The sequence below is a fragment of the Rhinoraja longicauda genome, chromosome 36 (genome assembly GCF_053455715.1).
Source record: "Rhinoraja longicauda isolate Sanriku21f chromosome 36, sRhiLon1.1, whole genome shotgun sequence".
Classification (NCBI taxonomy): domain Eukaryota; kingdom Metazoa; phylum Chordata; class Chondrichthyes; order Rajiformes; family Arhynchobatidae; genus Rhinoraja; species Rhinoraja longicauda.
In genome coordinates this window covers 11,680,964-11,708,278 of record NC_135988.1, presented here as the reverse complement: position 1 = coordinate 11,708,278, position 27,315 = coordinate 11,680,964, and the positions used below count along the sequence as shown (strand labels likewise).

The 27,315-nt window shown below is 49.3% G+C and overlaps 2 protein-coding genes across 3 annotated transcripts in view; both read right to left on the bottom strand.

Moving 5' to 3' along the window:
• The window catches only part of LOC144610285 (putative JmjC domain-containing histone demethylation protein 2C), a 50,952-nt gene extending 50,235 nt beyond the window's left edge, over positions 1-717 (bottom strand). The window contains exons 1-2 of the mRNA XM_078428874.1: positions 568-717; positions 19-301 (exon numbers count right to left, since the gene is read on the bottom strand). Coding sequence (XP_078285000.1) covers positions 19-301; positions 568-717 — 433 coding nt within the window. The remainder of the gene's footprint in view (positions 1-18; positions 302-567) is intronic.
• Positions 158-26,589, bottom strand: LOC144610310 (uncharacterized). Of its 2 annotated transcripts, XM_078428914.1 has the most exons (6): positions 26,470-26,589; positions 24,162-24,295; positions 17,390-17,516; positions 7,561-8,819; positions 2,334-2,473; positions 158-1,647 (listed from the first exon to the last, which is right to left on the bottom strand). In XM_078428914.1, the coding sequence occupies exons 2-6, from the start codon at positions 24,237-24,239 to the stop codon at positions 1,050-1,052; spliced, it is 2,202 nt and encodes a 733-aa protein (XP_078285040.1). In that variant the 5' UTR covers positions 24,240-24,295; positions 26,470-26,589; the 3' UTR covers positions 158-1,049. The 2 variants fall into 2 exon arrangements, with proteins under 2 accessions (XP_078285040.1, XP_078285042.1); XM_078428916.1 differs by lacking the exons at positions 17,390-17,516; positions 26,470-26,589 and having other exon boundaries at positions 24,162-24,297.
• Between the last annotated feature and the right edge of the window lie 726 nt (positions 26,590-27,315).

Genomic DNA, 27,315 nt, shown 5'->3' with positions numbered 1-27,315 from the left:
CCCGGAGTCTGGGGCTACCTTGCACTGGTTGGTGAGCTTGGCTTCCCGCCTTGCCCTGAGCCAGTGCCGGGCTCTCCGCCGGCTCTCCGCGATCGCCCTCGCAGCTTCTCTTGGTCGCCGGGACCCCCGCGCTCCCCTCGGGCGGGCTCGGGGGCCGCCCGACCGGCGCTGGCACCGCCCCTTGGCCCTGGGGAGGGCGGGCCCCGGATCCGCCCCGTCGAGCCCGCTTTCTCGCCGTGTGTCCTGCTCCGAATGGCGCGTGAGCCAAGCCTTCTTTAGCTTGGTGTGGTGGCCGTGCGGGCTGGATTGCAACGAGGGGCTTGCGTTCACCTTCACCGGAGAGCAGTTGGCCACCGGGCACCTTCGGCGAAGTCGAGTCCCGGCTCACCTTGCTGCCCCTGCTCTTCCCTCACAAAGTCTGGCTCTCGCTGGCCGTTTTCACGGCACAAGGGTCACCACCCTCGTGGCCTTGTACTTTTGGGTGTGTAGAAATCAGCAGCGCCAGTTTCCTGCAAGGCGCCTTTGCCGTTTACTGTACCTTTCAAGGGAGACAAATTATAACCATACTGAGCCAAACCTGGACTGCTGGGCAGGAGGGCTTGGCGAGTTTGACCAATGCTCTTTATGGTAAGGATTGTAGTCTTTCTCCTGATGCTGCTGTCGGTACAAGCGGTCGTGGAGTAAGCCGCCTGCATGGTTCCTCCCATCCAGTTCCATCGGCAGTGCAACTGCAACCTGCTTCTCGGACGCTGGGAGGCATTCCAGGCGTAGAAGGAATCTGGTAGTGAACAGGAACCTTGGCGTGGATCCCAAAAACGTGATTTGCTTTCTCAGATTCCGGTTGGTCCGCGTTGGAATTGCCACCGAAATCCTTGTTTGCAATATCCCTGGGAACCAGCGTTGGAATTCTAGCCGCGTCAGGGGGACGTAGACGTCGGCATTGTTGAGGGGAGTTGGCTGGGGTGGTGTGCCTCGGCGGGGTGTAACAAGCGGGAGAGGTAAGGCTAAGACCTTGGGCACATCGTGTGTCCGCTCAAAGTGCCCACGGCTCAAGTCTCGAAGGGCATTCTTGTCCGCCCTTTGAATGAACGGGAGGCCCTTGGTATTGGACGTTGGTAGTGGTCCTTTACCTTCGCCCCAGCCTCTCTCGGTGGTCGGTGAAATGGAGAATGTTGGAGGCCGATGCCGCCGTTCGAAGCTGGGTACAAGGAGGTCGCCTCCAACGTTAGGCCCCTTTGGTTCTCGTCAACGATGACCTGCTGGTGTTGGGCGGCGGCAGGCCCCGTCTTCCTGGGGAAATCTGGAGAGTGGTTCAGCAATGTGAAGCCCGAAGGAGAAGAAGAAGTGGGTGGTTCTTTGCTGCCGGGCGCTGGCCTGAGATTTGGAGATGCCAGAGATGGTTCTCCAGGTCTGGCCTTCTGCTCGCTCCTCACGACCAGGGAGAGCGGCTTCCCGTCCCGTGCCTCTGCCTCGGCCGGCCCGTCGGTTTCCAGGTCCTGTTTGAAGGCCACCTCTTTGTACAGCTGCACCTCTGGCCTCGGGTACAGGCCGGCCTTGGAACATGAAACATTTTGCACCTCGACTTTCCCCGGGCCATGCGGAAAAGGGTGCACGAAATCCCCGTACATCCTGGCGCCGTTGACATCTCTAGGAGGTAAGAAGAGCAGCCCGTGGTTAATGCGCGGAGTTACGGTGCGCAGCACGATGACAAACGATGACAGGGTCGGACACGTTAGAGGCAGGAAACATGTTCCCAATGTTGGGGGAGTCCAGAACAAGGGGCCACAGTTTAAGAATAAGGGGTAGGCCATTTAGAACAGAGCCGAGGAAAAACCTTTTCAGTCAGAGAGTTGTAAATCTGTTGAATTCTCTGCCTCAGAAGGCAGTGGAGGCCAATTCTCTGAATGCATTCAAGAGAGAGCTAGATAGAGCTCTTAAGGATAGCGGAGTCAGGGGGTATGGGGAGAAGGCAGGAACGGGGTACTGATTGAGAATGATCAGCCACGATCACATTGAATGGTGGTGCTGGCTCGAATGGCCGAATGGCCTACTCCTGCACCTGTTGTCTATTGTCTATAAACCTTGTACAAGTCAGTTCAGTCTCCTCTTTAACAGATGGCCAATAGCAAGGAACATTAATTAAGAGTGTTTAATGAGCTGTCCAGTTGACTTGGCACACAACTCAATTACTGAAAGCTCTTAAGTGTTGGCCACTGCCCCAAATCATGTCACTGACCCCACGCCCTACGAGGGGAAGGGTGGAGGCAGGCAGTGTATCAGCTGGGCAGGGTTCATGCAATGGCAAGCGGCTCCTTCAACTGAATCATACGTACCCGTTGTAAACATAAGTGGAGTTTGCTTTCCCTCCCGCCAGATCCTTGGCGTTGGCTACGCTGGAATACTGACCCAGTTCTGCTTGGTCGTTGGCAACTTTTTTATGAGACTGGTGGAAAGACCATGGGTTGGGAAAGCCCTGTTGAACACAGACGATTGATGCACATTAGCCTTGCGGAACAGGAAAAAAGGCAGCAGGCAGGTCATGAATAATAGATTTGAGAAGGTACCCCAGAGTCTCTTTCAAAGCAATGATTCCCTGCTGCCTTTTGCTGCCTAGCGCTAAATAACAACCGTGCACAACATTTCATCTTCCCAGCTTTCGAGGCTGACGACTCATTTGCTCCAGTCTCCTATCGTTTTCAACCTAACCCGATCAATAATAATAATAATAATAATACATTTTATTTATATAGCGCTTTTCATATACTCAAAGACGCTTTACAGAGATTTTGAGAACATAGGGAAATTAATAAATAGATAAATAAGTAAATAAATAAATGAACAGAGAAAGGAGACAGAAGGTGAGGTGACCTTCAGTGGTTGAAGGCAGTACTGAACAGGTGAGACTTCAGCGATGTTTTGAATGTGGTGAGTGTGGAGGAGTCTCTAACGGTTTGGGGTAGTGAGTTCCATAGGGTGGGAGCAGCGATGGAGAAAGCCCTGTCCCCCCAGGATCTGAGTTTAGTCCGGATGTGGGGGGGATAGGAGATTGGCAGCAGCAGAGCGGAGGGTGCAGGTGGGAGTGTGCCTGTGGAGGAGGTCGGTCAGGTAGGATGGGGCCAGGTTATGGAGGGCTTTGTAGGTTATGAGGAGGATTTTGTACTGGATTCTCTGGGGGATGGGGAGCCAGTGGAGTTTATAAAGGACGGGGGTGATATGGTCACGGATCGAGGTGTGTGTGAGTAGACTGGCAGCGGAGTTTTGAATGTATTGAAGTTTATTGATGATTTTTGAGGGTGCGCCATAGAGGAGGCTGTTGCAGTAGTCCAGACGGGAGGTGATGAAGGCGTGGATGAGGGTTTCTGCAGCTGTGGAGGAGAGGGATAGACGGAGACGGGCAATGTTTTTGATGCTCGTCTAATCCCTTCTGCCTCCTCTGGCTGCCTCTGGCTTCACATTAAATGCCTCGACACTAGCGTTGCCAGCATTTATTTCGAAGGGTGCTTGTGTACAAAAACAGGATGTAATGCTGAGGCTCTACGAGGCGCTGGTCGGGCCGCGTTTGGAGAAATTGCGAGCAACTTTGGGCACCGTATCTGAGGAAGGACGTGCTGGCTCTGGAGAGAGTCCAGAGGAGGTTTACAAGAATCATCAAAGGAATGAGCAGGTTAAAATATGATGAGCGTTTTTGTCGGCACTGGTCCTACACTCGCTGGAGTTTGGAAGAATGAGGGGGAAACCTTATCGGAACGTACAGAACAGTGAAAAGCTGGGATAGATAGCGGATGTGGAGAGGATGTTTCAACTAGTGGGCGAGTCTAGGACTGGAGGTCACAGCCTCAGAATTGAAGGACGTTCTTTTAGGAAGGAGATGAGGAGGAATTTATTCAGTCAGAGGGTGATGAATCTGTGGAATTCTTTGCCACAGAAGGCTGTGGAGGCAGTCATTGGACATATTCATGGCAGAGATAGACAGGTTGTTGATTAGTGCGGGTGTCAGGGCTGATGGGGAGAAGGCAGGAGAATGGGGTGAGGAGGGAGAGATAGATCAGCCATGATTGAATGGCGGAGTAGACTGGATGGGCCGACCTGTACCATTCTCACAGCCCAATACTGAGTCCCCACTCTCCCCCTTCATCAGCCACCACTATCTCATAGCAAGAGATAGAAGGAGAGCGAAGAAAAGATCCCACTGCGTAATTTGAAGACTAAACATGGTGCCCTGTCCAACAAATTAAGACAATCACAACCATTTGTAGCTTACATAACAGAGAGCCCAGATACATTTTTGGTACAGTTGGACAGAGTCTGTACGTTCTCCGTAACCGCGTGGGTTTCCTCCAGTTGCTCCGGTTTCCTCCCACATTTTAAAGACCTGTAGGTTTGTAGGTTAATTGGCTTCTGTAAAGTGTCCCTAATGTGTGGCATGGAACTGGTGCATGGGGGAAGCGTTGGTCTCGGTGGGCCGAGGAAACCTGTATCCACGCTGTGTCTCCAAACTAAATTAAACTAAACTACAGGATTTGAGGAAGGATATTCTTGCTATAGAGGGCGTGCAGCGTAGGTTCACTAGGTTAATTCATGGAATGGCGGGACTGTCGTATGTTGAAAGGCTGGAGCGATTGGGCTTGTATACACTGGAATTTAGAAGGATGAGGGGGGATCTTATTGAAACATATAAGATAATTAGGGGATTGGACACATTAGAGGCAGGAAACATGTTCCCAATGTTGGGGGAGTCCAGAACAAGGGGCCACAGTTTAAGAATAAGGGGTAGGCCATTTAGAACAGAGATGAGGAAGAACTTTTTCAGTCAGAGAGTGGTGAAGGTGTGGAATTCTCTGCCTCAGAAGGCAGTGGAGGCCAGTTCGTTGGATGCTTTCAAGAGAGAGCTGGATAGAGCTCTTAAGGATAGCGGAGTGAGGGGGTATGGGGAGAAGGCAGGAACGGGGTACTGATTGAGAGTGATCAGCCATGATCGCATTGAATGGCGGTGCTGGCTCGAAGGGCTGAATGGCCTCCTCCTGCACCTATTGTCTATTGTCTATTGTCTATTGTAGGAAAGAACTGCAGATGCTGGCTATAAACACAGAGTGCTGGAGCAACTCAGCGGGCCAGGCAGCATCTCTGGAGAAAAAGATGCGACACGTTTCAAGTCAGAAGTCGGAACCTTTCTTCAGATCGAAAACCGTCTGAAGGGCCTGAAATTATGCAGTGAAGGGTTCAGTCTGAAGAAGGGGTTCCAGCCTGAAACATCGCCCATCCTTTTCTCCGGAGATGCTACCTGGCCCGCTGCGTTACTCCAGCACTTGGTGTCTAAACTCCAGGATAATTGGTTGGAGAATGCAGATAGAAACTGGTGTAATCTAACCTGCATCTGCTTGTATACACTGGAATTTAGAAGGATGAGAGAAGATCTTATCGAAACGTATAAGATTATTAAGGGGTTGGACACGTTAGAGGCAGGAAACATGTTCCCAATGTTGGGGGAGTCCGGAACCAGGGGCCACAGTTTAAGAATAAGGGGTAGGCCATTTAGAACGGAGATGAGGAAAAACTTTTTCAGTCAGAGAGTTGTGAATCTGTGGAATTCTCTGCCTCAGAAGGCAGTGGAGGCCAATTCTCTGAATGCATTCAAGAGAGAGCTGGATAGAGCTCTCAAGGATAGCGGAGTCAGGGGGTATGGGGAGAAGGCAGGAACGGGGGTACTGATTGAGAATGATCAGCCATGATCACATTGAATGGCGGTGCTGGCTCGAAGGGCTGAATGGCCTCCTCCTGCACCTATTGTCTATTGTCTATTGATGCAAAAGATCTTGCTGCATCATCTCAAGACCAAAGAGGGAGTCCTGTCCAACAAATTAGCAAGCTCACGGGGCTAAAGGGATATGCAGTTATTTATCTTTGCTTTTTGTGGAAGCTTGCTGCAAAAGTACACTAGATACTAGATACTTCCCTACAATAAAACAGTGAAGGTGATATCCCTAGGTTATGAAGCACACGATACAATTATGTGTTCTTTCTTTAATCTTGAAATGACAAGAGAACTGGGAATAATATTCATCTAATTCCCTTGAAAGTACATTTTACATTTTCCTTCAGAATTCTAACACGTGGAAACAATCCACCAAATCTCTTGCGCAAAGCACAAAGCGCTGGAGAAACTCTGCGGGTCAGGCAGCATCTGTGGAGGGGATGGACAGGCAATTCTTCAGGTCAGGGCCCTTCTTCCAACTGACTGGGACAAAACCCCTCTAACTACCCCAACCTCTATTCTATTGTGTACCACTCAGTCTGAAGAAGGGTCCCGACTCAAAACATCACCTGCCTATTCCCTCCACAGATGCTGCTTAACCTGCCGAGTTTGATTTAGTTTAGAGAACCTGCAAGGAAGATGGCCCTTTGTCTCACAGAGTCCATGCCGATCACTAGCTCTATGTCATCCCACATATGTCTCCCTTCACATTAGGGGGAATTTACAGAGGCCGGTTTATCGACATTAGTTACGGGTGTCAGGGGTTATGGGGAGAAGGCAGGAGAATGGGGTTGAGAGGGAGAGACGGGTCAGCCATGACTGAATGGCGGAGTAGACTCAATGGGCCAAATGAGCTAATTCTTCTCCTATCACTTATCAACTTATGGACGAACCCGCTCATCTTTGGGATGTGGGAGGAAAGTGGAGTACCTAAAGGAAACCTGTGCGGTCACCGGGAGAACAGATAAACTCCACAGAGACAGCAGCCGAGGTCAGGATCGAACCTGGATCTCTGGTGCTGTGAGGCAGCAACTCAACCAGCTGAACCCAGTGTGTTGTCCAAGTTCCTCCATCACCTTATGCTTTGTTCAGGATTCCATCTTGTGTCCTCAAACAACTCCTCGATGGCTTCCACAAGGCAGTCCTGTAATCTTACTCTTCAACCTCACCCTGGATTCACATATTTTGGTCATAAAATTGAGTTCAAACTGAAACCTTATTTCACCTTATCTTGACTTTGGGCATAGGGCGTGAACAAGGGTCCTTCAGCCCACCAAGTCCGTGCTAACCAGTGATCACCCACTAATACTATCCGACGCACTGCGGACAAGATTACACGTTTACCGAAGCCAATAAACCTACAACCCTGCACTTTTCCTCCCACTTTGGAGTGTGGGAGGAAACCGGAGCACCCGGAGAAAGCCCACACGGTCACAGGGAGAACGTACAAACTCCGTCCAGACAGGGCCCACCATCAGAAACAAACCCGGGCCTCCAGCGCTGTGAGGCAGCAACTCTACCGCTGCGCCAACCGGTACCACAGACGCTCCCCGCCTTACGATGCTTTGACGTTACGATGGTGCAAACGGCAGCGACCCCTTAGCGAGCCGCAACTCGCTTCCGGCCACGTGATCGCGTGTATTAAATGCATTTCGACTTACGATATCTTCGGTTTGCGATGGGTTTCTTGGAACGTAAACCCCATCGTGAGCTGAGGAGCACCTGTACTTTGCTCCATTAATCCCTGTTAAATGTGGTTAAAGCGCTCGCTCAGCGGTCAGGGTGTGCAAGGATCGGGCGGTACTCACCATGTTGTAAGCGGGCTCCCCATTCACATAACCCTGATGTACAGCTGGCAGCCTTGCCCCTGAGTGCATGTCAATGTTCACATTCTGCCACATTGCAGGGTAGAAGTTGAGGTGCCCGTAGGCTGCCGACAACTGGGCCTGGTTGGATGCCTGGAGATGTTTTGGATGGTAGCAACTGTAGGCGGAGGCTAGCGGTCCAAGGCTGGTGCTGTACGCCATGTCCAGCTGAGGATTGAGGGCCAGCAGAGATGAGAGGGAGGACTGGTGCCCTACTGGCAAGCTGCCACCGAGGAAGTGGGGGAAATGAGGGTGCAAATGTGAGTAAGTGCTTGATCCTGCGCCCTTGGTCACGTAAGAAACTAGCTGAGGCCCTGAAATTTCGCCGGACGTGGGTGCAGAGTAGAAGGGGTGCCAGGCTGCCTCCACAACCCCAGTCCCATTGTACAAAGGAGACGGAGCCCTCTTGTTCAACGCCAAAGTCTTCTTTGATGCGTCAGGGTTGTTGGCTTTGGGTGAAGGGTGTTGAAAGCAGAACTTCTGGCTGTTGTCGGGACTTGACACTCTGCAAAGTGCGTCGGTGGCATGGCCCTCCTTGTGGGCGGGCAGGTCGGTGCAATCTGAACGGCTCGCCATGCCCGACCACTCTTTCGATTTGAACTTTGCGCCGTGAGAGCCTTGGTAATCGACTGAGGATTGCGACGGCCCTTTTTGGACGTCCATCTTTTGGCCTTCTTTCCCGGGATACAGTCTGCTGGCGTCCCTCCAGTTCCCGCTGCTTGACGTGTTAACGGAATGCGCAGGGAACAGCAACGGTGACCTGCCCAGGTCCTCCAGATGATCCTGGAATGGTGTTGGGATTTTATGGAGGGACGCCTTGCCATCGCTTGCCAGAGAGGCCGGAGCCAATCTGGAGCAACTCGATTTTGATTCCCCTTTGCCATTGTGATAATGCTTTGTCGGATTTTCCTGGGCGCCCAAATTTCCTCCAAACTGATCTTCATGCTGCGAAGCCTTGGACTGGCTACTGGCTCCTCGCCCCATCTCCTCCATCCCCTTGGGTTCTTCCTGCCCCGACATTGCCGCTTCGTTCCTACCCTGTCGCTCTGTGCCCTGTGGAGATCGCGTGTGGCCGTTTCCCAGCTTGGTGCTGGCGTTAGGCGCCATCCGCGGCTGCTTGGGCAAGTTGGCATCATGGTCCTCTCCGAGACGCAACTTCCTTTTGTGGTTTTTCATCTCTGCTCCTTCAGAGTACTGGTTGCCTGGTAACGAGAAGGATGGACGTTAGTTCAGTTTAGAGACCGCAGCGTGGAGACACAGGCCCTTCGGCCCACCGAGTCCGCGCCAGGTCCATCTACAGCGCACGCCAGCCACAATTTACAGAAGCCAATGAACCGACGAACCTTCACGTCTTTGGAACGTGGGAGGAAACAGGAGACCCCAGCGGTCACAGCGAGAATGTACGAAACCTCGTACAGACAGCACCCGTGGTCAGGATTGAACCCGAATCTCTGGTGCTGTAAGGCAGCAACTCTACCGCTGCGCCACCGAGCTGCTCCAGTTCACTCGATATTTTTGGCGAGACAAATTTGCAGCTGCCTTTTGGGGTCAGCAGGTAAAACCAATTGGGACACTTTGATGTAAAGGCCAGGTTCCTATGTTTCTAAGCTGAATTCAACCCACCCTGTCGTGAGTCCGTGACTTCCTTCACTCAACCATTAGCTGCCATGCTTTTAGCTTCCTGCAACTTATCAATTACGGGCAGTTCTTTCGTAGGACTATGAAAGATCAAGAGTATGACGAGTATGTTAGTTTCGTTTTGTTTTGAGATACAGCGTGGACACAAGCCCTTCAGCCCACCAAGTCCCTGCGGTTATCTAACATTACCCAGCATACACACACAAGGGACAATTGTTTTCTTACATTTACAACGAGGCAATTAACCTGCAAACCTGCACGTCTTTGGAGCGTGGGAGGAAACCGACGATCTCGGGGAAAGCCCACGCAGGTCACGGGGAGAACGTACAAACTCCGCACAGACAGCACCCGTAGTTAGGATGGAACCCGGGTCTCTGGCGCTGTAAGGCAGCAACTCTACCGCTGCGCCATCGTGCCACCGGGTACTTGATGAAATTGGGCCAAATATCACCGGGGTTGCCTTTCACTTCAAAAATGGTTTGCTTGGAGCTCGAGAATTAGGTCCACGGTGTCTAATTAGTACTGAGTGGCGTGTAAACGTGAATAGGCTGATAGCTGGCCATTGTATGATCATCTCCTTTATCCAGAGATAAATAGATTCTTGATTAATTTGTACGGGTGTCGTGGGTTATGGGGAGAAGGCAGGAGAATGGGGTTGGGAGGGAGAGATAGATCAGCCATTTATTCACAAAATGCTGGAGTAACTCAGCAGGTCAGGCAGCATCTCGGGAGAGAAGGAATGGGTGACGTTTCGGGTCGAGACCCTTCTTCAGACTGATTCAGATAGATCAGCCATGATTGAACAGGATGTGTAGAAAGGAACTGCAGATGCTGGTTTATACCCGAAGATAGACACAGAGTGCTGGAGTAACTCAGCGGGCCAGGCAGCATCTCTGGAGACTTGATGGGCCGAATGGCCTAATTCTGCTCCTATCACTTATGACCTTATCCAGGCTGATCTGGTCTAGTTTGGCAGGCAAGGATTCTCTGAGCAGACAAAACCCTGGGGTCCTTGCTCTGACTCACACTAAATGCTATTCACTGACTCACAGCCAGTCCGAGCCCTCTGATGCATTAAACCTAGCATTCCTTCCTGAGGCTTCATATCCTTCCACAGCCAAACCTCCCACAAACCGCGCACTGTCTCCATTTCCCTCCAATTCCAGCTCCTTCATTGCCCCAGTGTTTATGGGACTCACACGGTCAACTGTTTTTCGCAATTGCTAAGGCCCCAAGCTGTGGAATCCCTCCCGACCTGCCTCCCATTGACTCCATCTACACTTCACGCTGCCTCGGCAAGGTCAACAGCATGATCGAGGAGCGAGTCTCACCGGGACCACTCCCTCTCCTCGCACGGACCTCCGAGATTCAGCTCCATCCAAGACCGCAAGGAGCTGCAGCAGATTGTGGACGCAGCCCAGCCCATCACGCAAACCAACCTCCCTTCCATTGACGCCATTTACACCTCACGCTGCCGCGGCAAGGCCAGCAGCACAATCAAGGACGAGTCACACCCCGGTCACTCCCTCTTCTCCCCTCTCCCATCGGGCTTGGGATACAGAAACTCACACCTCCAGATTCAGGGACAGTTTCTTCCCAGCTGTTATCAGGCAACTGAACCGTCCTACCACCAACTAGAGAGTGGTCTTGAGCTACCATCTACCTCTTTGGAGACCTTTGAACTATCTTTAATCGGTCTTTACAGGACTTTATCGTGCTTTAAACGTCGTTCTTTTATCCTGTATCTGTACACAGTGGACGGCTTGATTGTAATCAAGTAATAGACAATAGACAATAGGTGCAGGAGGAGGCCATTCGGCCCTTCGAGCCAGCACCGCCATTCAATGTGATCATGGCTGATCATTCTCAATCAGTACCCCGTTCCTGCTTTCTCCCCATACCCCCTGACTCCGCTATCCTTAAGTATTGTCTTTCCGCTGACTGGATAACACGCAGCAAAAGCTTTTCTCCATACCTTGGTGCATGCAACTATAAACTAAATTAAATAAACCACCCTGCCTTTATACTCAATACTTCACCAACCCTTCTAGTCTCTATCTCTGCATTATAATGGGTTGCCAACGACATGCCTGTAAATCACCTCTGGATATTTAACTACATTACAAAAATAGTAGCTGGCGCAGATACTGCATAAATCACAAGGTTCTCTGTGTTGCTATGGTAAGAAGCTGGGAATGACATTAGGTGACAAAGGTGACAGAGAAAATGTAAATCAATGAAGGTAGAAAGAATATTTTTTGAAACGCATTCCATTAAGAGATGAAACAATGTTCAATCAAGAAGATAGCACTTGCATGATAACACCACCGCCAACAGGTTCCGCTCCGTCATGCTCCACCTCCACTTGAAAAAGTATTGCTGTTCCACTTTGCTAAATCTAAATCCTGGAGCTCCCAATCTAACTACGCCGTGGGAGTATCTTCACCACATACTGCAGCCCACCACCACCGCAAAAACGCACACCTCCAGATTCACCGGTCAGTTTCTTTCCAGCTGCTATCAGGCAACTGAAGAACCTTACCAACTACCTGAGAGCAGACCTGAGCTAATATCCACCTCGTTGGAGACCCTCGGACTATCTTTGATCGGACTTCACTGGCTTGACCTTGCACTGAATGTCATTCACGTTATTCTCTGTTCCCAATGTTGGGGGGAGTCCAGAACCAGGGGCCACAGTTTAAGAATAAGGGGTAGGCCGTTTAGAACGGAGACGAGGAAAAACTTTTTCAGTCAGAGGGTTGTAAATCTGTGGAATTCTCTGCCGCAGAAGGCAGTGGAGGCCAATTCTCTGGATGCTTTCAAGAGAGAGCCAGATAGAGCTCTTAAGGATAGCGGAGTCAGGGGGTATGGGGAGAAGGCAGGAAGGCGCTCAGTACTTGATGTTAAGGTTAAACGAGGAGCTGATGTTGGTAGTGACCATCACCTGGTCCTGGCTGTTCTCAAAGTCAAACTGAGGAAAACCGGGAGCGAAAAGACAAGCAGGCAACAGTTTGTCGTTGAGAAACTACATGACCCAAAAGTGAAAAGTTATTTTGTGCTACAATTAAGGAACGGGTTTCAGGCACTAGTAGATATGGATGATCACACAGAGCCAAATGTAAATAATATTAATATTAATACCGTGTGGGAACAAACCAAAATAGCTTATGTGAAAACCAGCGAAGCCTGCCTGGGGATAAAGCAGAAAATAAAGAAGGAATGGATAATTCTTGCTATGGAGGGCGTGCAGCGTAGGTTCACTAGGTTGATTCCCGGAATGGCGGGACTGTCGTATGTTGAAAGGCTGGAGCAATTAGGCTTGTATACACTGGAATTTAGAAGGATGAGGGGGGATCTTATTGAAACATATAAGATAATTAGGGGATTGGACACATTAGAGGCAGGAAACATGTTCCCAATGTTGGGGGAGTCCAGAACAAGGGGCCACAGTTTAAGAATAAGGGGTAGGCCATTTAGAACGGAGATGAGGAAGAACTTTTTCAGTCAGAGAGTGGTGAAGGTGTGGAATTCTCTGCCTCAGAAGGCAGTGGAGGCCAATTCTCTGAATGCATTCAAGAGAGAGCTGGATTGAGCTCTTAAGGATGGCGGAGTCAGGGGGTATGGGGAGAAGGCAGGAACGGGGTACTGATTGAGAGTGATCAGCCATGATCGCATTGAATGGCGGTGCTGGCTCGAAGGGCTGAATGGCCTACTCCTGCACCTATTGTCTATTGTCTATTGTCTATAACGGAAGACACATGGCAAACCATTAAACATAGGAGAAAATGAAAGAAGCAAAGAAAGCAGTTCAGAGGAAAGCCAGAGCTGACAAACGGGCGTACCTGGAAGATCAGGTGGAGGCCAATTCTCTGAATACATTCAAGAGAGAGCTAGATAGAGCTCTTAAGGATAGCGGAGTCAGGGGATATGGGGAGAAGGCAGGAACGGGGTACTGATTGAGAATGATCAGCCATGATCACATTGAATGGCGGTGCTGGCTCGAAGGGCCGAATGGCCTCCTCCTGCACCTATTGTCTATTGTCTATCTAGCCAACCAAGCAGAAGATGCAAATAAGAAAGGAGAGCAAGGGAAGGTCTACAATACAACCAAAATAATCTGTGGCAAACATCGTCGAACCACTGAGACACCAATTGTAGACAAAAAGGGCCGACTCCTAACAGAAACAGAAGAAGAAGCCCGCTGGGTGGAACACTTTAATGAAGTATTAGATAGAACACCGCCCATAATAGAGGCTAACACCCAACAAGCAGAGGATGACGTAGATATTAGCAATGAATCACCAACTGAGGAGGAAATTGTTATAGCCATTAAGTTCCTTAAAAGTGGAAAACCTCAATGCAGAGCTGTTTAAGGCGTACCCAGAACTTGCAGCCGAAGTATTTGTACCATTTTTCACAGCTATTTGGGAAAGAAAGGAGATACCTGATGACTGGTCAGAAGGAGTCATCATTAGGAGACCAAAGAAAGGCAACTTAAGAGAGTGTAACAATTGGAGAGGGATCACTCTTCTATCAATTCCAGGCAAGATTCTGGCAAAGGATATAATACAATGTACCTCAGAAGCAGCTCAGGAAAGAGCAGGCAGGATTTCGTGGTGGGAGGGGATGCATTGACCAGATATTTGCCCTGCGTAATGTTATAGAACATTGCACAGCGTGGCCATGCACTGGACACCAGATGAGAAAAGGAAGAGAGGGAGACCCGAAACCACAGTGGCGTTGAACTGCAGAGGAGGAAATGAAAACTATGGAATTGACCTGGGGTAGTGTCCAGAAACTAGCCCAGAACAGACAGGAGTGGAGAACCTTCGTTGATTTGATGATTTTGAGAAAGCTTTTGACAGCATCTGGGGCATATTACGAATGTAAGGGATCCCACAGCACATAGTCGAAGTAATTAAGAGCTTCTACGCCAACTTCTCTTGCAGAGTAGGGGACAGTAACCACACATTCCAGGTGAATAGACAATAGACAATAGGTGCAGGAGTAGGCCATTCAGCCCTTCGAGCCAGCACCGCCATTCAATGCGATCATGGCTGATCACTCTCAATCAGTACCCCGTTCCTGCCTTCTCCCCATACCCCCTCACTCCGCTATCCTTAGGAGCTCTATCCAGCTCTCTCTTGAAAGCATCCAACGAACTGGCCTCCACTGCCTTCTGAGGCAGAGAATTCCACACCTTCACCACTCTCTGACTGAAAAAGTTCTTCCTCATCTCCGTTCTAAATGGCCTACCCCTGTGAAGACAGGAGTTCGACAACGGTGTGTGATGTCAGCGCTACTCTTCAATATTGCTATTGACTGGGTGATGCGTCAGACAACCGAAGATCATGCAAGAGGAATACGATGGACTCTCTTCTCAACACTGGAAGATCTTGATTTTGCTAATGACGTAGCTCTGGCCTCCCACACTCACAAACACATGCAGGAAAAAAACCCCATCCCGTCTCAGTGGCTTTGCACAACAAATTGGCTTGAAGATAAACCAGATAACTGAAACAAGGGGCCACAGTTTAAGAATAAGGGGTAGGCCATTTAGAACGGAGATGAGGAAAAACTTTTTCAGTCAGAGAGTTGGAAATCCGTGGAATTCTCTGCCGCAGAAGGCAGTGGAGGCCAATTCTCTGGATGCTTTCAAGAGAGAGCTAGATGGAGCTCTTAATGATAGCGGAGTCAGGGGGTATGGGGAGAAGGCAGGAACGGGGTACTGATTGTGAATGATCAGCCATGATCACATTGAATGGTGGTGCTGGCTCGAAGGGCCGAATGGCCTCCTCCTGCCTATTGCCTATTGCCTTTATCGTGTATCGGCACACTGCGGGTTGGCCCGATTGCAATCATGCATTGTCTTTCTGCTGCCTGGTTAGCACGCGACCAAAGCTTTTCACTGTACCTCGGTACACGTGACAATAAACTAAACTCATACTTCTCAGGGGCCACATATACAGGGTGGTTTTGTGGGGGACACCAATTTCTTAGACAGGAAAACAAAGAAGGATAGAGGCAAACGGATGGAAAGCATGTGGCGTTTGGGAGAAATGGCCCAGATTCCAAGGATTATTTCATATGTCCCAAATTGTTACAAAACAGATGAATCAGTTCACTTGGCACTTCTAAGCAAAAGGAAATCCCTGGCTGTCAGACTGAATAATTCTACACTTTTGTAATGGAATAAATATGTTCAATGCACTGCCCAACGATACATGATATAATACCGCAGTGCTGATTCAACACAATCCTTCATCTACGTTCCAATCCATTCATGATATGGTGGAGTCTTTGCCAGTTATTTGTTCTTCATCCCTGAACTCAATGCCTTGACCCATTTCAGCATGCAGTTAAAAATCCACGATGCTGTAAGTCTGGAGCCTAATGTTATCCAGATTGATGAGCAAGGCTGGTCTCCTTTCCCGATTAATTAAGGTAGGTTTGGATAATCAATTGGTTTCATGGCCACCATTACTCTAGACTTTAGACCCGAGAGATTTGGCGCGGAAACAGGGCCTTCGGCACACCAAATCAAATTGGGCGGCACGGTGGCGCAGCGGTAGAGTTGCTGCCTTACAGCGAATGCAGCGCCAGAGACTCAGGTTCGATCCTGACTACGGGCGCCGTCTGTACGGAGTTTGTACGTTCTCCCCGTGACCTGCGTGGGTTTTCTCCGAGATCTTCGGTTTCCTCCCACACTCCAAAGACGTACAGGTATGTAGGTTAATTGGCTGGGCAAATGTTTAAAAAATAAAAAAATTGTCCCTAGTGTGTGTAGGATAGTGTGAATGTGCGGGGATCGCTGGGCGGCGCGGACCCGGTGGGCCGAAGGGCCTGTTTCCGCGCTGTGTCTCTAAATCTAAAAAATCTAAAATCTAAATCTAAATCCACGCCGACCAGCGATCACACCCTATACTAACACTATCCTACACACGAGGGACAACTTACAATCTTTTACCAGTGCCAATTATCGTATAAAACATGCTTGTCTTTGGAGTGTGGGAGGAAACCAGAGCACCCGGAGAAAACCCACTTGGTCACGGGAAGAAGGTACAAACTCCGTACAGACAGCGCCCGCAGTCAGGGTCAAACCCAGGTCTCTGGCGCTGAAAGGCAGCAATTCTACTGCTGTGCAACTGTGCCGCCCTCCGGTATAATTACGGATATCAGTGTTTCTCATTCTCCTTATTGATTAACCAATTTTAATTCCCCAAGCTATCATGGTTAGGTTTGCCTCTCTCTCTCTCTGTTGGATTAATAGTCCAGTGACATCATCACTACACCACTCGTTAATAATAAACAATATTATTGTTTACCTTTACAATCTAACACCTTGCATCAATTGACCAGTTGCTAGTTCACTGCAGAGTTCAACCCAACGGTATGAACAATGCATTCTCCAATGTAAGGCAACCTCTAACAAATCCCCCCCTCCCCTTCCCCTTTCTCCTCCACACCACCCACCCCACCCCCCCCCCACTCCTCTGCCCCACTTGCACTGATTTCTCCCTCCCCCACCTCCTACATTCCTTCCTCTGACTTCACAATTTCACTCTTCAGTCCGTCTGACTCGCACCTGCAATGAAGCACCTTTGCTCCAACCATCTGTCTATCTAAAACCCCCCTAGCCTGTGTCCACCTACCATGCTTCACCTCTCTCCCACCTTTCTTCCCCCCCCCGCCGCCCCATAATCAGTCTGAAGAAGGATCCTGAACTGAAACGTCTCCAATCCGTGTTCTCCAGAGATGCTGCCTGACCCGCTGAGTTAATCCAGCACTTTGTGTTCTTCAATGCAGAGTTAGTTTGGTTTGGAAAATCTGCTTCTTACCCCCCTCCCCCAACAGCCATATCCACATCACCTGTGTTTCAGGTATGGGTTTGAGTTGGATACACACGCGCGCACACGCACACAAACACACACACGCACAAACACACACATGCACAAACACACACACACAAACACACACACGCACGCACACACACACACACACACAAACGCACAAACACACACATGCACAAACACACACACACACACACAAAATGGACAACACCATCCAATCCCCTTGTTCAAAGACTGGGCGCATTATAGATTCCAGTTCAACAATATAATTTCTACCGCCATACCCTCTCTGCTGCGGCTTGCCGAGTATTCTGAGGGACTGCCCCTCCCATTACTGTTGTCACTGCAGTGCTCTGATGTTTGCCTTGGAAACGAGGAATGATAGCTGACGGGTGGACTTGCAAATGGTCTCTGAAAATACAGAACACAGAATCATAGAAGGTACCGCACAGGAACCCGATGATCCCCTTTTCCAGATTTGTGGAGGGACTCCAGTAAATAGTTTTTCATCCAAAGTTTATTCAATTCCCTTTCTCAGTTTAATCTAGTTTAGTTTACTTCAGTGATACAGCATGGATGCAGGACCTTCGGCCCACCAAGTCCACGCCAACCATCGATTCACACAAGCTCAATGTTACCCTGCCCTCTCCCTCACTCCCTGCACACCAGGGGTGTTTTTATGTAAAGACCAATTAACCTATAAACCCACGCATCTTTGAGATGTGGGAGGAAACCGGAGCACCCAAAGGGAAACCCACACAGTCACGGGGAGAACGTGCAAACTCCACACAGGCAGCACCCGAGGGCAGACTTGAACCCGGGTCTCTGGTGGCAGCGGTTCTACCAGCTGTTTAGTTTAGTTAAATTTAATGTCACATGCACCGACGTACAGTGAAAAGCTTTTATAGACAATAGACAATAGGTGCAGGAGTAGGCCATTCGGCCCTTCGAGCCAGCACCGTCATTCAATGTGATCATGGCTGATCATTCTCAATCAGTACCCCGTTCCTGCTTTCTCCCCATACCCCCTGACTCCGCTATCCTTAAGAGCTCTATCTAGCTCTCTCTTGAATGTATTCAGAGAATTGGCCTCCACTGCCCTCTGAGGCAGAGAATTCCACAGATTCACAACTCTCTGACTAAAAAAGTTTTTCCTCATCTCTGTTCTAAATGGCCTACCCCTTATTCTTAAACTGTGGCCCCTGGTTCTGGACTCCCCCAACATTGGGAACATGTTTCCTGCCTCTAACATGTCCAACCCCTTAATAATCTTATATGTTTCGATAAGATCCCCTCTCATCCTTCTAAATTCCAGTGTATACAAGCCTAGTCGCTCCAGTCTTTCAACATAGGACAGTCCTGCCATTCCGGGAATTAACCTAGTAAACCTACGCTGCACGCCCTCAATAGCAAGAATATCCTTCCTCAAATTTGTTACGTGCCTCCCAGTCAGCAGGAAGACAATACATGATTACATTCGAGCCGTCCACAGTGTACACACACACGATGAAGGGCATAACATAAATAACGTTTAGTGCAAGATAAAGTCCGGTAAAGTCCAATCAAAGATAGTTCGAGGATCTCCAATGAGGTAGATAGTAGCTCAGGACTGCTCTCTAGTTGTTGGTACGAAGGTTCAGTTGCCTGATAACAGCTGGGATGAAACTGTCTGAAGAAGGGTCTCGACCTGAAACGTCACCCATTCCTTCTCTCCAGAGATGCTGCCTGACCCGCTGAGTTACTCCAGCATTTTGTGTCTATCCTGAAACTGGAGGAGCTGGGCTACTGTGCCACCCTTCTGCTATCTATTTGGATCGTGCTATCCTAGATCACAACTTGCTATGTTACCTCTAGATATTTTGAGAGTTGCTGTTTGCAACCACCGGAAACAGTTTCACCTGGTAATTTTAAGCGTCTCCATTGAACACGACGAGGCTCACAGCACCAGAGACCCGGGTTCGATCCCGACTACGGGCGCCGTCTGTACGGAGTTTGTACGTTCTCCCCGTGATCTGTGTGGGCTTTCTCCGAGATCTTCGGTTTCCTCCCACACTCCAAAGACGTGCAGGTTTGTAGGTTAATTGGCTTGGCATAAATGTAAATTGTCCCTCGTGTGTGTAAGAAAGTAGTAGTGTGCGGGGATCGTTGGTCAGCATGGACCTGGTGGGCCTGTTTCTGCGCTGTTTCTCCCAACTAAACTAAACTGCCTCTTAACCTCTGTTCCTGGAATATAATGGGATTGCTCACACAGACTTTAAAAGATGCATCCTATTTCTTTCAAAAATCCCCATTGCAACATTCTAATCCATTAGATTTGCCCGATACCACGAGAAAACGCACAGGCAGACAAGAAAACCCGAGATTTGCAACCCTACCCAATTTACAGTTGCCGTGGAAACGGCTGACAAGTTGGTTGTGTGCGCCGAGAATGCTCTCACGTGATTGCAAATGGAATAAATATTATTGGAAGGATTTAGGCTTTAAAAATACAGCGCGGAAACAGGCCCTTCGGCCCAATGAGTCCGCGTCGCCCAGCGATCCCCGGACACTAGCACTATCCTACACACTGGGGACAATTTTACAACGTTACCGACGCCAGTTAAGCTACAAACCTGTACTTCATTGGAATGTGGGAGGAAACCGGAGCACCCAGAAAAAACCCCAGGAAGAACATACAAACTCCGTACAGACAGCACCCGTAGTCAGGATCGAACCCGGGTCTCTGGCGCTGTAAGGGAGCAACTCAACCGCCGTGCCACCCATGTAGAAAGCTGCTGTGAGCTGGGATAACACTGCCCAAGGGAGCGTTGGCAGCAGATGTGGTGACAGGACAAGCGAGTTGTACAAATAGTGAATGAGAAATAGTGAATGAGAAACCATTTATTGGGCTTTGGCCAAAGGGATCAATTGGGCAGCTCCATGAAAGATCCGCAAAGGCTTAATGGGTCAAAAACTGAATCCCAACTAACTACCTCTCAGCAGATTTACCAACCGCAGATTTGTAGGATAATAGGCTTGGTGTAAATGGAAATTGTCCCTATTGTGTGGGATAGTGTTAGTGTGCGGGGATCGGCTGGTCGACGTGGACTCGGTGGGCCGAAGGGCCGAGATGAGAAAACATTTCTTCACACAGAGAGTGGTGAGTCTGTGGAATTCTCTGCCACAGAAGGTAGTTGAGGCCAGTTCATTGGCTATATTTAAGAGGGAGTTAGATGTGGCCCTTGTGGCTAAAGGGGATCAGGGGGTATGGAGAGAAGGCAGGTACAGGTTACTGAGCTGGATGATCAGCCATGATCATATTGAATGGCGGTGCGTACAGGCTCGAAGGGCAGAATGGCCTACTCCTGCACCTATTTTCTATGTTTCTATGTTTCCATGCTGTGTCTCTAAAACTAAAACTCCCAGTATTTCGCTACCGCCATTTGTGAAGAAAGCTCCTTGTATTTTGAGATTGTTAACCATGGTAACTCCTCAGAGACAGATATTCCCTGTTGAACCGCATAAGAGTTCTGCATGATTCAATGAGATCACCACTCACGTTAACTGAACTCTAGAGAATAATACGCTTGGCCTCATTAATCTCTCATCATGCAAACGTACCATCCTGGGAATCAGTTTTGCGAATCTTTGCTACACTCTCTCTGTGCCAAGTGCATCCTGACGTAGGCAACGAGGCTAAAAGCGTACATGGTACCCCAGGTGAAGTGTCCTTTATAATTGCATCAATTAAACGTAGCACAAACAAAAAAAACATTTTTTTTTACACTCACAGCAGAAGAATCCCGACCAAAATGTCACCTGTCTATCCCCCCCCCCCCCCACAGATGCTACTTGACCTGCTGAATTCCTCGGCACTTTGTGTTTTGCTGAAGATTCCGGTATCTGCGGTTTCTTTCTTTATCACTAATTTGTTAAATCTTTATAGTCATCGAGTCGTACAACATGGAAACAGGCCTTTCGGCCCAACTTGCCCACGCAAGATGCCCCATCTACACTAGTGCCACCTGCCTAGTCCCTCTAAACCATCTACCTGTCCAAATCTATATACTAAAACTCTCGTTTGTTATCTTGTTTGTGACTGAATTTCAGCCAAAACCGTACACGATAGCGCGACAATTTAGGCCCGACCTTACTCACCATTGTCACTTTAGTGATAATGTAAGTAGTTTTATTGAAAATCGGTCTTATATTTTTTAAGTTATTCACATTTTAAAGTTTGAAAGGAGGGGGAGGGGGAGGGGAGGAGGGAGGGAAGGGGGGAGTGGGGGAGAAGGGGGTTGAGGAGACAGGAGAGAGGGGGGGGGGGGGAGGGGGGGGTGGTGCACCAATGCAGGAGAGGTTTGGGCCCAACGGGTCGGGTCCACTTGGTCTAATGGTCTACTAAATATTGTTATCGTGCCTGCCACAAATAATTCCTCTGGTAGCTCATTCGTCAGACCCACCACCATGTTAGCGGCACGGTGGCGCAGCGGTAGAGTTGCTGCCTTACAGCGCTTGCAGCGCCGGAGACCTGGGTTCGATCCCGACTACGGGCGCTGTCTGTACGGAGTTTGTACGTTCCTCTCCCCGTGACCTGCGTGGGTTTTCCTCCCGGGTGCTTCGGTTTCCTCGCACTACTCCAAAGACATACGGGTTTGTAGGCTAATTGGCTGGGTAAATGTAAAACTTGTCCCTAGTGGGTATGGGATAGTGTTAATGAGCGGGGATCGCTGGTCGGCACGGACCCGGTGGGCCTGTTTTTACACTGTATCTCTTAAAGAAAACGGGAAAAATTATCTTCCTAATTGGTAAATAAAAAGTTTATTCAATTCATTTTTGAAAGAACCAAATGCCATAAGTTTATATTATCCTGTATCTAAATTAGCCCAGAATCATCCTTTTCATATCTCATTCACAACCCTACACTTGAAGACTAAGACACAAGGACCCTTTGATGCCACTGTACTAGTTATTTCCCTTGGGCATGTTATCTCTGGACCTTTTGATTTGACCTCTTTAGTATTTCTATGTCCAACTCCACCTTTGCTAATCTTGCTGCAGAGAGTTGTGATGCAGCCCAGACCATCACACAAACCAGCCGCCCTTTCACCGACTCCATCTACACTTCACGCTGCCTCGGCAAGGCCACCAGCAGAATCAAGGATCAGTCTCATCCCGGACACTCCCTCGTCTTCCCTCTCCATCAGGCGAGAGGTACAGAAGTTTGAAAACGTATACCTACAGATTCGGGAACAGTTTCTTCCCAGTTGAGTTTTAGTTTAGGATACAGCGCGGAAACAGGACCTTCGGCCCATCGAGCCCGCACCGACCGGCGATCCCCGCACAGTAACACTTCCCTTCATGCACTAGGGACAATTTTACATTTACAACAAGCCAATTAACCTACAAACCTGTACGTCTTTGGAGTGTGGGAGGAAACCGAAGATCTCGGAGAAAACCCACCGCAGGTCACGGGGAGAACGTACAAACTCCGTACTGACATGCAGCCGTAGTCAGGATCGAACCCGGGGTTCTGGCGCTGTAAGGCAGCAACTCTACAACGCTACGCCTGTTGTTATCAGGGAACTGAAGTGTCCCCTCATCAGCCAGACCTCCCATCTACCTCATTGGAGACCTTTAAACTATCTTCAATTGGATCTTAATCAGACTTCGATGTTATATCTTGCACTAAATGGTGAATCTTCGTCCACGCACTGTGGACAGCTTGATTGTATTGTTGTTCAGTCTTTTCTTTGACTGGATAGCAAGCTAACAAAAGCTTCTCACTGTTTTATTTTACCTCAGTACACGTGACAATAATAAACAAAACTAAACTAAGTTTAGTTGGCATGTATGGGGAGGAAGAAGTAAAGATACTAGAGGAGCAAGATGAACCACTCCGTTGAAATCGCCTATACTGAAGTGTAGTACGCAAAGAGGTTGCTATGAGGTGGTGCAGGGTGACTTGGACAGGTTGTGTGAGTGGGCGGATGCATGGCAGATGCAGTTTAATGTAGATAAGTGTGAGGTTATCCACTTTGGTGGTAAGAATAGGAAGGCAGATTATTATCTGAATGGTGTCAAGTTAGGAAAAGGGGACGTACAACGAGATCTGGGTGTCCTAGTGCATCAGTCACTGAAAGGAAGCATGCAGGTACAGCAGGCAGTGAAGAAAGCCAATGGAAGTTGGCCTTCATAACAAGAGGAGTTGAGTATAGGAGCAAAGAGGTCTTTCTGCAGTTGTACAGGGCCCTAGTGAGACCGCACCTGGAGTACTGTGTGCAGTTTTGGTTTCCAAATTTGAGGAAGGATATTCTTGCTATTGAGGGCGTGCAGCGTAGGTTTACTAGGTTAATTCCAGGAATGGCGGAACTGTCATATGTTGAAAGACTGGAGCGACTAGGTTTGTATTCTCTGAATACATTCAAGAGAGAGCTAGATAGAGTTCTGAAGGATAGCGGAGTCAGGGGGTATGCGGAGAAAGCAGGAACGGGATACTGAATGAGATTGATCAGCCATGATCACATTGAATGGCGGTGCTGGCTCGAAGGGCCGAATGGCCTACTCCTGCACTATTGTCTATTGTTAAAGGAGCGTAACGTCCGCCATTTTAGTAAGCAAAACCCCACTGTTCGCTCTGCCTCTCACAGTGTAATCAGTGTTTTGGGGAACAGTATGTGCGATGATACCATAAAATGCAGAATATATCTCATCTATCAACTCACAGATTTTTGCTATTTTAAAAAAAAAAAATGTTTCTGCAAGTTTCTGCGTGCTAAAATGGCACCCATGACATATTACGGTGTTTAGGGTCGAGTGGTCTATCTTGCTCTGCTCTATTATCTTTGGGAAGAAGGGTCCTCGGCCCGAGACGTCACCCATTCCTTCTCTCCAGAGATGCTGCCTGTCCCGTTGAGTTACTCCAGTATTTTTGTGTCTATTGTAGGTTTCGTTGGCCTGTTGGTCGGCGTGGGCAAGTTGGGATTGTCTCCGTGCTCTACGACACGATGGCTCTATGTTCGGGAGAGGATGCAATGAAGGACGAAAGGCCGGAGATAAGCAGCCAGAGACACTCACTTGGCTATCGGCTTGGTTTATTCGATGGGAGGAGGCCCTGTAGGTGCCACATCCATCACATGTCGCAGGGGCCTTCATCTCCAAGCACGCTCCCCCTGAATCAGTGTCGGCTCCACGTTGCGAGGTTCGGGAATCTGGACACAAGGACACATACTCCAGTCAGTATTCTTTAGCTTAGTTTAGTTTGAAGATACAGCGCGGAAACAGGCCCTTTCGGCCCACCGGGTCCGCGCCGACCAGCGATTCCCCGCACATTAACACTGTCCTACACCCACCAGGAACAATTTTTTACATTTACCAAGCCAATTAACCTACAAACCTGTACGTCTTTGGAGTGTGGGAGGAAACCGAAGATCTCGGAGAAAACCCACGCAGGTCACGGGGAGAACGTACAAACTCCGTACAGACAGCATACAGTAGTCGGGATCAAACCCGGGTCTCCGGCGCTGCATTCGCTGTAAGGCAGCAACTCTACCCGCGCCGCCTATTCTGGTGCAAATATTTATCTCTCTCATCCCTGTACAGAAACAAAAAGCAGGCGACACAGGATATGGAGGCCTCTGCAAAGTTTGTCTCCCAATCAGGGGAGCTGCAAACCTCGGGGCGGCACGGTGGTGTAGCGGGAGAGTCGCTGCTTCACAGCGCCAGAGACCCGGGTTCGATCCTGACTGCGGGCGCTGTCCGTACCGAGTTTGTACCTTCTCCCCGTGACCGCGTGGGCTTTCTCCGGGAGCTCTGGTTTCCTCCCACACTCCAAAGACGCACTAGCTTGCAGGTTAATTGGCTTCGGCGAGTTGTAAATTGTCCCTAGTGTGTGTAGGATAGTGTCCGTGTACAATGTGATCGCCGGTTGGGCTGAGGGACCTGTATCAACGCTGTGTCCCTAAAGTCTAAAGTGAACAGGTTTCTACTCGTGCGATAATCCACTCCAGGTTGTTTGAAGAAAAAATCTTATCCGTGGAGACTGGGGAAGAAATCATCCAAAATGTCCCATCGTCAGACTACTGAGTGACTCTCTCATAAACTAGTAGTCGGCCTCATGGCAGACACGTTCTTGATTTAATCTGCCCTTTTCCTATTACTGTAATGCCATAACGCTGTAACACTATATTCTGCTGTCTGGTATTTTTCCATTGGCAGCACCTGTTGTCCTTGTGTATGGGGTGATTGTACGCATGCATGGTATAGTTTGACTGACACAAACAAAGCTTTTCACTGTATCTCGTTTCACGTGACAATAACTGTAGACCAACGTACAACGTACACATTGGCTCGGTATAATTGCAAATTGTCCCTAGTGTGTGTAGGATAGAATCATAGAAACACTGAAAAATAGGTGCAGGAGTAGGCCATTCGGCCCTTTGAGCCAGCACCGCCATTCAATATGATCGCGGCTGATCATCTAAAATCAGTCCCCTGTTCCTGTTTTCTCCCCATATCCCTTGATTCCTTTAGACCCAAGTGATAAATCCAACTCTCCCTTGAAAACATAATGTCAGTGTGCGGGGATCGCTGGTCGGCGCAGACTCGGTGGGCCGAAGGGCCTGATTCCGTGCTCTATCTATGTTAAAGTACACAAAACTCAAAACAGTGGAATATTTAATAGACGCTTGAAATAGCAGACGGAATTTATGTCTGAAAGCCGACATGCGGTAGAGCTGCTGCTTTACAGCGCCAGAGACACGGGTTCGATTCTAACTACGGGTGCTGTCTGTACGGAGTTTGTACGTTCTCCCGTGACCTGTGTGGGATTTCTCCGAGATCTTCGGTTTCCGCCCACGTACAGGTTTGTAGGGTTAAATTGGCTTGGTATAAATGGTATGAATGTAAAATTGTCCTGAGTGTGTGTAGGGTAGTGTTTGTGCATGGTGATCGCTGGTCAGCACGGACTGGGTGTGAGCCGAAGGGTCTGTTTCCACACTGTATTTCTGAACTAGACTAGTGACGAGAACGGGCGATTGACGGTCGGCGTGGACTGGATGGGCCAAAGGGGGTGTTTCCACACTGTATTTCTGAACTAGACTAGTGTGTGAACGGGCGATCGATGGTTGGCACGGACTCGGTGGGCTGAAGGGCCTGTTTCCGCGCTGCATCTCTAAACTGAACTGAACGAAAAGTACTATCAAAGGTATTTATTCACAAAATGCCGGAGTAACTCAGCGGGTCAGGCAGCATCTCAGGAGAGAAGGAATGGGAGACCTTTCGAGGTCGAGACCCTTCTTTTGAATGAGAAAGCGCAGAAGTGACTCAGAGATAGATGGGATCGTGTTTCCCACTGAACCCCGGCTGACGCCACATACGCTCCCACCTTGTCGTTCACAACGATCATGCTACTGCAGAGACTGGGCGCAGGGTCCGAGCATTCGCGGCGGCCGCTCCGTGGCACTGCCCGTCCGACTCCCTGAGTTCCCTTCTCAGGCTTCACCCTGGGAGAGACCAGACGAAACGTTGACCACAACCTCGGAAGAACCCGTCTCCCCGATGAGTCCTCCACTGCCCAGTGTGCTCGCCAGCCAGCCCACTCTGCTGACATCCAGACCCACACCACCTCACCTTCAGACCCAGCAAACATAACCAGCTACAGGTGAGGAGAACATGGGTGTAAACAAGCAGTGCTGCCCTCCAGAACGGCTGTCAGAGGTTATGGGGGGGGGGGGGGGGAAGGCAGGAGAATGGGGTTAGGAGGGAGAGATAAATCAGCCATGATTCAATGGCGGAGGAGACTTGATGGGCCAAATGGCCTAATTCTACTCCTATTCTTATGACCTTGGCATGGGTGTGGATATTGGCTTTATTATATTACTTGGCTGGCGTAGTTCCCAAAACCGTGCTGTGGAGCATCCCGACAAAATGCTTTCTGCGGCGCATCTGCAGAAGTTGGTGAGAGTTGCTGGGACACGCCAAACTTCTTAAGTCTTCAAAGGAAGTAGAGGCGTTAACGTGCTAAGAACCCTCCGGGCAGATCAGGTAACAATGTTGATGCGGATACCACAATCTTTTGTGGAGGACATGGAGTTCCAGAAGGTTTTGGAGCCCCGCGGCTACTGTGCTTACTCCATTTTGTGTTGACCAACAGAGTAACACGTTCCATGTAATCGGCTTATCAGCAAAGATGTAGCACATGGTGTAGAAGGGACATTGATTCAAAAAAAGA